The following is a 12,707-nucleotide window of genomic DNA, read 5'->3' as shown; positions in this document are numbered from 1 at the left end:
CTTTTTTATACTTATAATTGCTTTTAAATAATTTTGTACATTCACTTTTTCTGAATGACATCCCAGAAAAGTATTAGCTATGTAAGATTTTTATTTCACACTGTGTTTAAAAATGACAGTTCAATGTGGGAAATCATAACATCATACAAAATTATAAGAATGACACTCAGAAAGCTCTCCTGAGTTATCACACTGCAATGATTTCAGTCAATTTTTCTGTCATCTTGAATCATATTTTTGGTCAACTATATGAAAGACCACATGGTATTATTTAAATGTGAATTCATAAATAATGTTTATTTTTATGTTCCTCCCATTTGAAAAGATATCAACTCTTCAATAGGAATTATGGCAACCATGCATCAACACACATGGTGCCCCACGGAACACCAATTTTATACCAACAATTGGGAAACAAAACTAGGATGGACTATTGATAAAACCCTGAGAACTTCAGAAAGTGTACAATGCCAAATGCACATTATCATCATGTCTTAAGGGCCCATGTTGAAGTTCTGAGTCAATTTCAGCTGCTGTCTTTTCAGGAAAGTGAATTAAATGTTAAAAACCTTGTTCTGTTCTTATTACTCAAAAAACAAATCTAAAAGACAATATACTCTGCTTTTCTCCAAACTTTTCTAATAAGTGGCAACTTTTGCTTGCATAAATAGCCAGGACTCCAACCAAATAAAGGATTGTTCTTTTTTTTTTTTTTTAAATCATTTATACATTGACACATCCACACACACACTTTTTTGAGAAAGTTTACAAAGAGTTCTAATACTCAGTGTTTCCTTTTATCCTCTCAACAGTTATATATAATATAATCATGGGAAATGTTATTCATTCTATTTTACAAATGATGAAATAAATTTCTGTAAGTTAAATGAAACCTGAATGCCCAACACCCAATTACAATTCTAGTGCAGGATTACCCACACCTCCAGATTTGTTCATGAGAGATCAATTTCTTTGTCATTTAAACCACTATGATTTTGGATATTTCCTACTCTTAGGTGAGCCTAATCATAATTAACACAGCACAATTAATAATTGACGTTAAAGTTGCTGGAAAAATACCAGGTAGAGCCAGTATACCATCAAGTATAAGAAGCATCCAATTTCAGAGGCATAAAAACCTGGAAAAAAAGTGCGTCTAGAAATTGAACTATGAAATTTCCTAAAATGAGTTTCTTAGCAACCTATTTCTGGGGAATTTAATAGGTAATTACAAGTGATGATTAATCAAACAGTTCTGAGAAACACTGGTTTTGAAAATTAAATAATTTCAGTGCTCAAAATAATCTACTTTGTAAACTACGTATCATGAGGCTCTAAGAAATGAAAATAATGCTCATAATTTTAAGTATTCATGACCCAAGGTATTTTATTTCATATAAGGTATTTTATTTCATATTATATCATTTTTATCGTGAAGCATCAGAGAACTAGTTTTTCATGGAAGATACTTTGGGAAGAAACATATAAACTAGATAGAACCAGGTTCAGAGGCCAGAAAATAGAAAGTAGGCCTCTTACATCAACACACCCTGTCACCTCAGGAATCTACTTTCAACAGTCTCAAATATTTTCTCATAGAAGAAAAAAATACATCTTCACATTTCTTTTTCAATATTATTCCTGCAGTGATCAATTCAGCCCATGATGTTGTTCAAGTCATATTCAATTATATTGTGGTGTTATGCATCAGACTGTGACGAGTTCAGAAAAATGAAGCTGAAAACTCCAAAACTTATTTGAGAGATGAGATATTCAGTCTGCCATAAAGTCAACTGAATAAAAAGTGAGGCCATTATATATTTTCCAAAGTTTACTGAAGGGTTTGGTGTAGAATTCTGAGAAGGAAGGAAAGAAACAAAAAGAAAAGAGAAGGCTGAAGAAACATAAGTAAATGTTTTGATGCCTTAATTGAGAGACAGCAAGAATAACTGGCATCCTATTCTGTGCCTGTTTTTTTTTTCCTACATAGATGAGAAGATTCTAAGATGACTTGAGGAAAATCTAGACTACACCATGACATCTGTTTTTCCTCACTGCTGCAGTAGTATCTCCTATTGTATTTTGAAAACCTGATGCAATGTGCCTTGTGTGCAAGCATGTGGAAACTGTTATCTTTGTTCAATATTATATAAAGAACATACCTATATAACTGTGTTATTCACTTTTCTAGTCAGTGTTTTGGTATCTACAGGAGCTTGTGTCTATAAAGGAGACATGGGTTATTATAATCAATCATTATTCAAATAGGATTATTCCTAATCAAATAAAAAATTCCAATAAGCTATAGAGATTGAAAGCTAGTTTAAAAAGCACTGTGATTTTTTTTTCCAAAGGATATTTCAGAAAGGAAAACCAAATTTTTCCTATTTTAACTAATAACTAGAGAAATCAATCCAGTCAGTCAAATACTATGTGTTATCTAGACAATGATAAAATATCTGAATGACTAAATAAATTTGCATTCTCACCTTTGTGATGAGTGGTTTTATGGTTATTATATAATAATATACACAAAATATTGTTATACTTTCACTTCCATAAAACCATAGGGTAAGACATTTTTCTTTGTTACTAAAGCCAATATAACACTAAAATCCTTTACACTGGGTGACTAAAGATCTTGTATTAGTAAATTATGCCGTTAACTCAAGGAAATTTTAGAACATTTTAACATACATTAATCTGGTATTATATAATACAGTATATCTAAAGGTTTTAAATGTTGTATCAGGCTTCTTAATATCTTAATAGTTTCCATATAACACCACCTTAGATGTGATGCCTATCTGTGATAACTTTTGTAATTTTATTATTCTCCATGGGGAATCAACAAGAAATATAAAATCACTTTTTAAGTAGGTCAACTACAAAAATGAACTCTTAATTGCCCAATTTCTGTTTGAAAATAATATTTTCTGTTCAAAATATTTGTAATATAATGGATATTACACAGTGTTGCTTCTTGAAGTGATTTCCAAAATACAAAAGTACTGGAAAAACCATCAGGTAGAGTTTATGATTTGATTAAATTGGATTGGATATTATTTGGAAGCATAGTAGAAGGACTTCAGATTTACCAGAAATATGTAAATTCCATTAGGCCAATAAGTCCGGAGCTACCCCTTACTTTATGTAATGAAGTGTTCCAAATGATGAAGCTTTAGGTAATTTAATCTTTACTCAAATACCTAGAATTCTGCTATTTTCCAAAGGATAATACAAGTGAGAAGAAACTTTGTCTATTACATTATATAATAACATTTGTCTAATTATCTCCAAAAGTCTAAGTTTTGTGCTAAACACTTCTCATTTACTATTTCAAGGAACTCTTCCAACTCTAATGAGGTAAGTATGATTGCTCTCAGCATTTCAGAGCAGGAAACTGAGGCAATAGGTAGTCAGGTTGAGACACAAGCCCACTGACTCCACAGCCGATGTGAAATGGTTCCTCCTGGGTGAATGCACTGCCCCAAACAAGTATCTGAACAGACTTCCACAGTGGTGTTTCTGCTGGCTTAAATGGACCTCAGTCAAAATCACTTTTTATACATCATGATAATTGGCAGTCTCCATTGTTTTCTTTCTGAGACACTGAGAAAGTTCTATTTTATCCCTGAATACACTTCTATTCCTTTCAGCACACTTTTCTCAATGTTTTGACTTGTGTTGGTGTTTCCTAAAGTGTATTCTGAGTAGTCTAAGTCCTGGAGAATGTTAGCAATCATTAAAAATGGGGAAAAAAAAATGTTACTCTGATCTCATGAATTTAGGAAACAGTAGGTCAACAAAAAGTAACTTCAAACTACTAATAACAGTATAAATCTTCAAAAGGAAGATATAATGCATCAATTTGACCCTGCTTGATTCCCAGTCTTGCAAGATTGGCAATCCATGGAACAAATGTTGAGAAATATTGGGGGAAAGAAAGGTTTAAATCATGTCACAACCTGTTTTGTACCAAGGAGACAAAAGGATCAATAAGTAGAATTTAAAGTTCCTTTGGGGAGCTACAATTCTTCTGAAGACTGACTCTTAATCAGTCCCATTGTGAGTCTATCCATACAACATATAAAGTTTCAATGGGTTGTCAGAAAATGGTTGATTCATCTAAGGGCTCTTAACATTTGTAGTGTAGAACAATTTGGAACAGAACTATCCAATCAAGAAATTACTTTGAACAATTTCAAGATAACACCTTCAGGGAATAATTAGCATGGATTGATCAGGCAGCATTGTTGACATAATTCTAAAGCAGGAGAAGTGAGTTTTTGTATGTCTATAAGAAAATGCATGGTGTAGTCAGGGCTCCCCAGCTTGCTTTCGTTCCTTTTTCCTTTTTTTTTTTTTTTCCCCTCTCATCAAATCTACTTATACTTAGAAAAAAATTTTGCTTAAACCCAGTCAGGAACAACCCCAAAAGCCTCAAATTATCTCTTTCTAAATCTCCACTATCAATGTATTTCTATTCCTCACTGATACTAATCACCTTCTACAAAAATTTGTCTGAACTGAACTAACCCATGTAGATTAAACAGATTGTTCATATTTACATGATCATGGAACTCTTTGTACAATACCTAATGATGTTCCTCTAAGTCCCACTTAGCAGGCACACATTCTGGGAATAATAACTTTAAGTAATGAAGCCAGGGAACCAATTAAGAAGGAGATGAGTTTTTTCAAGAAATTCAATCTGTCTTTCCCACCCAGGATAAAGAATTTCATTAATTCTAACTTTCACTCAGGAAATAAAATCCAGTAAAGAAATCTTTTGTGAAGATACAGCGAATTTTCTCAGCAAAATCACCCACACTGTTGGCATCAATATTAACTGCACATATTCACAGCACTCTGTGTTGAAAATAATATTTTAATAAAACAATTGTGAAAAAAAGAAGTTATCCAGAAGCATAGCCACAAAAGAATATTCATTTTCTCTGCACTCAGAGGCAATTTGATGTAGTGGGTTTTTTTCTTTGTAGTCATCAGGCTAAGAATTTACCTATTTTTAGCTCTTCCTATAGTTACCAATTCAGAACAGTTGATATTGAGTTCATGTTCATCCTAAAGACACATGTTTTAATTCTTTTTTTGTTATATGTAACCAGATATGAGGATAACTCCAACACTTAGAACCTTTTTGAACCCTTAGTCCTCGAGCTACTGGGACCCAGAAATAAGTCATTTCTTTGTCTTACCTCCTAAGTCGGTCATGGAACTTTTACGTATTAGCCGAATTTTCCTGATTACTTTTCTGGAAATACTTGGCAACTGTTTTATATTAATTATAGCACTAGGTAATTTAAATTCTCCCAAATCACTAATTATTAAGATTTTTCATTTAAATATCACCACAGTAACTTTTATGCAAACAAATCCTCAGCAGCCAATAAATGATTTAGAATTAGACATTCTTTTCCATGCTATGGGAACTGCTAACTTGGGGAAGAAATTGTACTCCATTTTCTCCTGAATATAAAACATTACAAGTCGCAAAACATTAAAACTTATAAAACAAATGTTGGACATAATCTGGAAGCAATGTATACAGACTTTCAAGTGAGTATTTCGCTGATTGGGGCACTTAATAGCAACAGAAAGAGCAATCTTTATAAAGAGGTGATTTATTTTTGTCTTGAACAGTGTTGCTTTTTTTTAATAGATGAGGACAAAAATGAAAGAAAACTGCCAGGAAAAAAAAAAAAAAGACAAAACACCGGTCAATTATACAGTTAAGGCACTACAAATCATGAATCTGAACCACACCTCTAAATATTTTATATCTTACTGAATGTAGGAAAGATCCAGCTTAGATATAAACTGATGTTTTTATTTTTTTAATAATAAATTTTATTTTTATATTCCCCATACAATTGCAGCCCCCCCATTCTGACCCCAATCCCTCCCCTCCCGCCCCCCAAAAAGTGTCTCTGGTTCATAGTTTTTTGTTGATTTTGATTTTCACTTTCTTATAGTTATTCATTTTCCTGGTCCCTTATTTAAGTTTTCTAGATTCCTGCTATGAGTGAGACCATCTGGTATCTTTCTTTTTCTTTCTGGCTTATTTCGCTGAGCATGATCCCTTCCAGCACCATCCATGTTGCTGCAAATTGCATGTGTTTATCTTTTTTGAATGCTGAGTAATATTCCATGGTATATATGTACCACATCTTCTTGATCCAGTCATCCATTTTTGGGCATTTGGGTTGTTTCCAAAGCTTAGCTATTGTAAACAGTGCTGCTATAAACATAGGGGTGCAGGTGCTCTTTGGAATTGATGTTTCTGTGTCCTTTGGGTAAATACCTAGGAGTGGAATTGCTGGATCATATGGAAGCTCTATGTTTAGTAGGTCCAGAAATCTCCACACAGCTCTCCATAGCGGTTGGATCATAAACTGATGTTTTTAGAAAATTCGTTCTACTTAAAAGATTAAAAGGATTTTTCCTATTTTGATCCTGAATTGGCCAGAACTAACTGATTCTACTGATTGTAGGGACTATTTGGGCCTGGAGGCAGCTCTTTTAAGATGTATTGGCTTTGCAATTTAAGTAATTGTGTAGTGACTTTTCACTTCTCTCAATCTCTGTGTGACTTAACCCCTCTCAAATTCAATCATCTTATCTTTAAAATATGGATAATAATAGTACCCATGCATCAAGCTGTTATGGATATTAAATGAGATAATGTATTAGAACAGCTTGTAAGAATGCTTAACACACAACTACACAATAAAGGTAGCTATTATTAACTTTTCTGATACTCCTATAATTTCGCAGGTCCTATTATCAGAATTTGAGTTGTAATAATAAATCAGGGGATTATATCTCTCAAAAGCAAAGCACATTAAACATCTAATGAGAGACCTGAGAATTTCTAACTCACCCAAGAGCAAACAACAGTCCCGCTTGCTTAAGAAGCTGAGAGCATCCAGGCAGCCAGGACCTGATGACTTCATTGCAGAGGGAAGCTGGGGAACAACTTACTCAGCCCCAGGTAATCTAATAGGTCTCGACTATCACTGTCTCAACTACAAGGTGTGTGCGCCTGAGAGACAACACATACCAGATGGTAAAGCTGCAATCCTAAGTGTAAGAAGTTTGTGATAACTGGCAGTTAGAATGCTCTTCAAGACTATTATTGGCAGATGCTGACACCTCTTTAAAATGAGGGAAAACTAATAAAATAGTACAAAGCAAAGATGTGAGGAAATTTCACAAAGGAGTTTGCTAGGTAATCAGGCAAAATTCAAAGATATCCTTTTAAGGGAAATTTTGAGGATTTTTGAGGACAAACCTTACTAATTATAGTGCACATATCTACTATTATTGGCATTTATTTCATCACCATGTGATAATAGTCAAGGAAACATTAAAAATTATTTGATGACTCATAAAATTACTAAAAATACCTAGTTAGTTGCTTAAACCCTGAGTCACCGAATTATCAATAATCTAAACATATTTCATGAAATCATTAGCAATGTAAATGAACACACATATAGACTACATCTAAATGATAATAGTGAACTTTCAAATTCTACATGAAACTTTTGAGGGCTGTAACCATTTCGGAAAATGATTTTTTTTATTTATATAAAAAAAGTTATCACTGAAAGCTCAAAACTCATTATTTCAGTTATTTTAAATTTATAAGCACATAAGCACACATTTATACATACAAACACACACACACACACACATGCCAGAGAGAGAGAGAGAGAGAATGCTTACTTTCATTTCATTCATGCTCAGAAGTGTGGGACTGGGTGGCAAAGTTCCAAGGCGATACTTGAAACCTTCTTCTAAAGTCATTCCCCAGAATTGGCTATAATTCTGGGCTGTCCATCTGCCTTACAAATGAAAGAGAAAAATATGTACAGGTTATGTAATCACTTTTACAAATGCATGTCCATGTATATAAAGTTAAGCAGAGGCAAATCTCAAATACTGGGAACTATAACTTAAGCTAGATATTTTTGTAAATCATATTTTAGTGATTTTTCTAATAGCAAAGCATATGAGACAGTTTTCCTAAATCAGGTCCATTTCGTTATTTTAATGAATCATATGAGAAATTTAAGACTATATCGATATAGACTAAATTTCAGAATATATAATCTTTACATACTCTAAAGTGGCAATAAGTCAATACATGCAATTCTTTTAAATGTTATTAAAATGCATTTTTGAAAGAAGTTTAAATGCACAGGAGTGAGGCCTCCCTGGTGGCACAAGGGGTACAAGACACAGCACTATGAAGCTATCCACAGCATGAGTTCAATCCCTCGCCAGGGGGTGATCCACATGGCACAGCAGACCTCTCCTGATTCGCCCACTGCTCCCCTCAGCAGTGTATTTCAGTATATCTGCCTATTCTGTTCCCCACTCTGTCACTGGTGAATCCTCTTACCCCCCACACCTCTGACCTGTACCCCAGTTCTTGTATGAATAAATAAATCTCTAAAAAATGTACAGGAGTGTACTTGCAGATTAAAAAGGGTAATATCTTATTTAGAACTTATATTTGAAAAGATGACTATGCTGTCACCATGAAAAAAGATGACTGTATCAGTACTAATTCATTTTATTGAAACATTTTTAAAAATATTCTATATTGAGTTAAGTGCATATATTAAATGAGTTAAGTGCTCAATAATCTGTCATTAATATAAAAAACAAAAAGTACATGTTTATCTAGAGACCAATTCTGTGTCCTTATATATAAAATGAGAAACTTTGTTTTCAAAATTTAATTTTAAAATTTGAGGGAAACCAAAATTCTCTAAGAGATGATGGGAGATGAAAAATGATAAAGATAAAACTAATTTAATCATTGCTTGTTCAAATTATCTACAATTTGAGGGCAATATATTTTCAGAATTTAAGTCACTTCTAAACTTTATCCTGTTGTGTTTATCACCAAAATTGTTTATGTGATAGGCTCTTATGAATGATTTAAGATATGATTTGATTTGCAATAATATGCCTAGCGAGTAATGCTTTTCTTTTACATGATCTGTTAGTTCATAAAACCTTAAGCAACTTTGAGTTACAATTTTAAAGTGTTATCACAGTCACTCAAGGAATTACAATAAGGAAAGCTTGAATATATTATATATTGCAGTATTATTTAAGTAAACCCCAACATTGAAATAAATTTATCCTCAAGGAACTCATACCCTACAAAGAATACAAAGATAGATCTGGCCTCAGTATGTGTCATGCATTAGCACTAAGTTAAAGAATGATCAGGGTAAAAAATTGAAACTTAACATTGCCTGAAGGAATTGTTACTTTTTGGTATAGAAAGTGATTTCTGGGGCTTTCCTGGTGGTGCAAGGGGTTAAGATGCAACCTATGAAGCTATCCGCAGCCACTGCAGCACAAGTTTGATCCCCGGCCAGGGAGCTACCCACATGGTGCAGCAGACCTCTCCTGACTTGCCCACTGCTCCCCTAAGCAGTGTATTTCAGTCAATCTGCCTGTTCTTTTCCTCACTCTGTCTCTGATTAATCCTTTCACCCCCCTGCACCTCTATCTGTACCCCAGCTCTTGTATGCATAAAAATAAAATAAATCTTTAAAAAAAAAAGTGATTTCTGTGCTCAAACTGGAAGAGAATGAGTTGAGTGGCCAGATATGGAAGAAGAAAGTGTTTATTCTAAATAATGTCAGCTGTGGGAAAAAAATGAAAGATTTGAAATTGGGTAGCACATTTAGGGAATAGCAGATAAATTAAATGCTTAAAATATGAGAGGAACCAGAAACTGCAAAGAATGTAAAAGATAAGGAAGTAAATAAGCACTTGGACTAGATTGCTTCTTAGTCTAAAGAGTATAATTCCATTTTATATGCAGTGGAGTATCATTGAGAATTTTTAATAACATGAGTGGAAGAATCAAAGCTTTGTTATAGAAGGATAACCATAAAAATATGACAGATTGAAGTTTAGTCAGACTGGAAAAGACAAAAACCACAGGTTTCAAAGTAAGCTTAATAAAGAAATGCACTAGCATAGAGCAAAGGAATGGAGGAAATGTCTTAAAAAATCTTTGAATGTGAGAATTACAAGATAATAGTGACTGAAAACAAAAAGAAAAGAATCTAATTCACTTTACATCTTCTGGTTTGGTTGACAGGATGGATGGAGGATGCCAGTAACCAAGAATAGGTCAAAAAAATAATCATTTCTGCTTGGGGTATGCTGATTTTGAGAAATGAGGTTAAAATCAAGGTCAACTTGGACCTCCCCTGGTGGCACAGGTGGTTGAGCTCCGCGCTGTGAAGCTCTCTGCAGCCTCTGCAGTGCTGGTTCGATCCCGGCCGGCTGGGGATGGTCCAACATGGCACAGCAGATCTCTCCTGTCACGCCCGCTGCTCCCCTCAATAGTGTATTCCATCAGTCTGCCTGTTCTGTTCTCTGCTCTGTCTCTGGTGAATCCTCTCACCCTCCCACACATCTGGACTGTACCCTGATTCTTGTATAAATAAATAAATAAATCTTTAAAAAATCAAGATCAACTTATCTGGTAAACTATTTTGGGGGGTTCATAAAAATCCAGTTTAGAAATGTGTTCTAGATTAAAAATGGCCACAAATGATTTGCATCAAGAGGGGCTTTATTTCCCCAACCTTAGCATGTGGCTGTCCTAGAGCTGAGTTACACCCAATAGAAATCAGTAGAATTGATGCCACATAACTTTAAAGCATAGGCCTCAAAAGAAGCCTTTGTGCAACTTCCACTCTTGCCCCATCAGAACACATCATTATGTGAAGAAGCTGAGGCTCCTCACTGGAGACCTGTTGCCCCACCAACAACCAGCCCCCAACTCCAGACATGGAAGTGAGGCCATCTTAGATAATTCAACCCCAGCTGAGGATCAAGCTGTCTGCAGACAGAGTATTCCCAGGAGAGCTGTAAAGGTCTCAGCTGAGTTCATCCCAAATTGCTGATGTGAATAACTGGAAAATGCGTGGTATTAACTTACAAAATTTTGAAGTAGTTTGCCACATAGCACACATAACTAAAATAGTTTATCTCCCTTTGTTTCATTAACTTACTGGCTATTACTTGTGCTATTAATTGGGCACTTATCGTGTGCCTTATCATTAGAAATCTTGTACAAAGTTATCACATGTTAACATCTCAGGTTGATGGTAAATTCCTTTAAGACAGATATTTACTTACGTGTATCATCACAAGTGCCATAGTAAAACATGTATTTTGTTAATTTCAATTGATTGCATTAAAATAATGCATAATGCAGGGAATAAATAAGCACTGAAATAGGTTATATAGAAAGAATAAACACTTAGATCTAAAATACTACCAACATGAGAGAAAAAAATGCTTTAAAGAAAAGAACATATATTTGTATGTAGGCTATTTTAAAAAGCACTTAATAAATAATGAATTGTATGATTCTATTTTCAAATACTTTAAACTTAAGGAACAGAATCTGAGAATTAGACCTTTATGTAAAATTCAAGGACTTCCTCTCTCCTTTCTCTGATATATAATTTTAGTTTTGTTCCATTTCTTCATAGTTTGCTTCTTACTTTGTTCTCATTTGTGTGTGTTTCCTTTAGCTCCAATGATACTTCACTTTTTTTTTTTTTTGTGGGACCCTCACCAGTGGCCGGGGATCGAACTGGCATTGCAGATGCTGCGGGCAGCCTCGCAACCCAGTGCTCAACCGCTGTGCCACCAGGGGAGGCCCGATACTTCACTTTTTATGACTTTAACATCATCTCATGTCTGCTACTAAAAGGCAAAGTCCATGCCTCCTAAATAGTCTTGAAGAGCTCTCAAAATAAACAATGAAAATTCTCCATTTCATGAAAGGCAACATTCCCAACAGCTCCTGTACTCTCACATATGCTTGCTTTCCACACTGCTTCAGATATGTTTTGTGATGGATACTGTGACAATGGAAATGTAGTTTGTTTTATTATGGCTTCTTGAAATTGTGTGCTTGTTAGGTTAAGCATTTGAAGTCTTTCAGGAACCTGATTCAGATAATGTCTCATGATGACACATACTCTTATTTTCTTTAAAAGATTTAAATATCACTTAACCACAGAGAATTGTAATTGGCTTTCCCTAGAAATAGTTAAAATGTCATCATATTATCACATAAAATATTGGTTAAACACAGGAATTGAGAAGGGCTTGAGACTATTAATATCAATAAATGTGACTTTCTATATTCCTGTCTTCCAAGAAAATGCTTTGGGTACATTGAAATTCACTGTCCCCATGGTGCTGGGAAACATACATCTCATGTAATGTAAAAAATACATTTCAGGATTATCTCACTTTTATAGTTGGTTGGCAAGAAAGCTTCTGTGAAGTCCTTTCTAGAATGTGGAAAATGCTATCAAAATCATATAGAGATTGATCAATGGTAGCAAAAAAATCCTTAGGCAGACATAGTCAGCCTATCCTTCTTCATTTCAGTTCAGTAAAGAAAATCAGTGTTAGCACCTACATCTTTATTCTTTGTGCAAGTGGAGAAGTCACTTAATTTATTAATCTGTAGAGGAGGATTAGAGTTATTTTCAATGTTTAAATGTCAGTCATCCCTATCTTTAGTTTATCAGCAAAATGGTTTGCCCTGTCTTGATTCAAGGATAAATGAAACTGGTTAGATATCAGTCATATCAGTGAAACTGTCTAGAAGGACT

The 12,707-nt window shown here is 34.2% G+C and overlaps 1 protein-coding gene across 2 annotated transcripts in view; it reads right to left on the bottom strand.

Moving 5' to 3' along the window:
- The window catches only part of TINAG (tubulointerstitial nephritis antigen), a 90,624-nt gene that overhangs the window by 53,258 nt on the left and 24,659 nt on the right, over nt 1–12,707 (bottom strand). For both annotated transcript variants that reach the window (XM_054698876.1, XM_037519876.1), the window contains one exon: nt 7,753–7,867. In XM_054698876.1, the coding sequence (XP_054554851.1) occupies nt 7,753–7,867 (115 nt within the window). The remainder of the gene's footprint in view (nt 1–7,752; nt 7,868–12,707) is intronic.

Source organism: Talpa occidentalis, unplaced genomic scaffold, assembly GCF_014898055.3.
Source record: "Talpa occidentalis isolate TD23 unplaced genomic scaffold, MPIMG_talOcc4v2.1 talOcc4.2, whole genome shotgun sequence".
Lineage (NCBI taxonomy): Eukaryota > Metazoa > Chordata > Mammalia > Eulipotyphla > Talpidae > Talpa > Talpa occidentalis.
The sequence above is the reverse complement of the archived record's forward strand: the minus strand, read 5'-3'. Positions and strand labels throughout refer to the sequence as shown.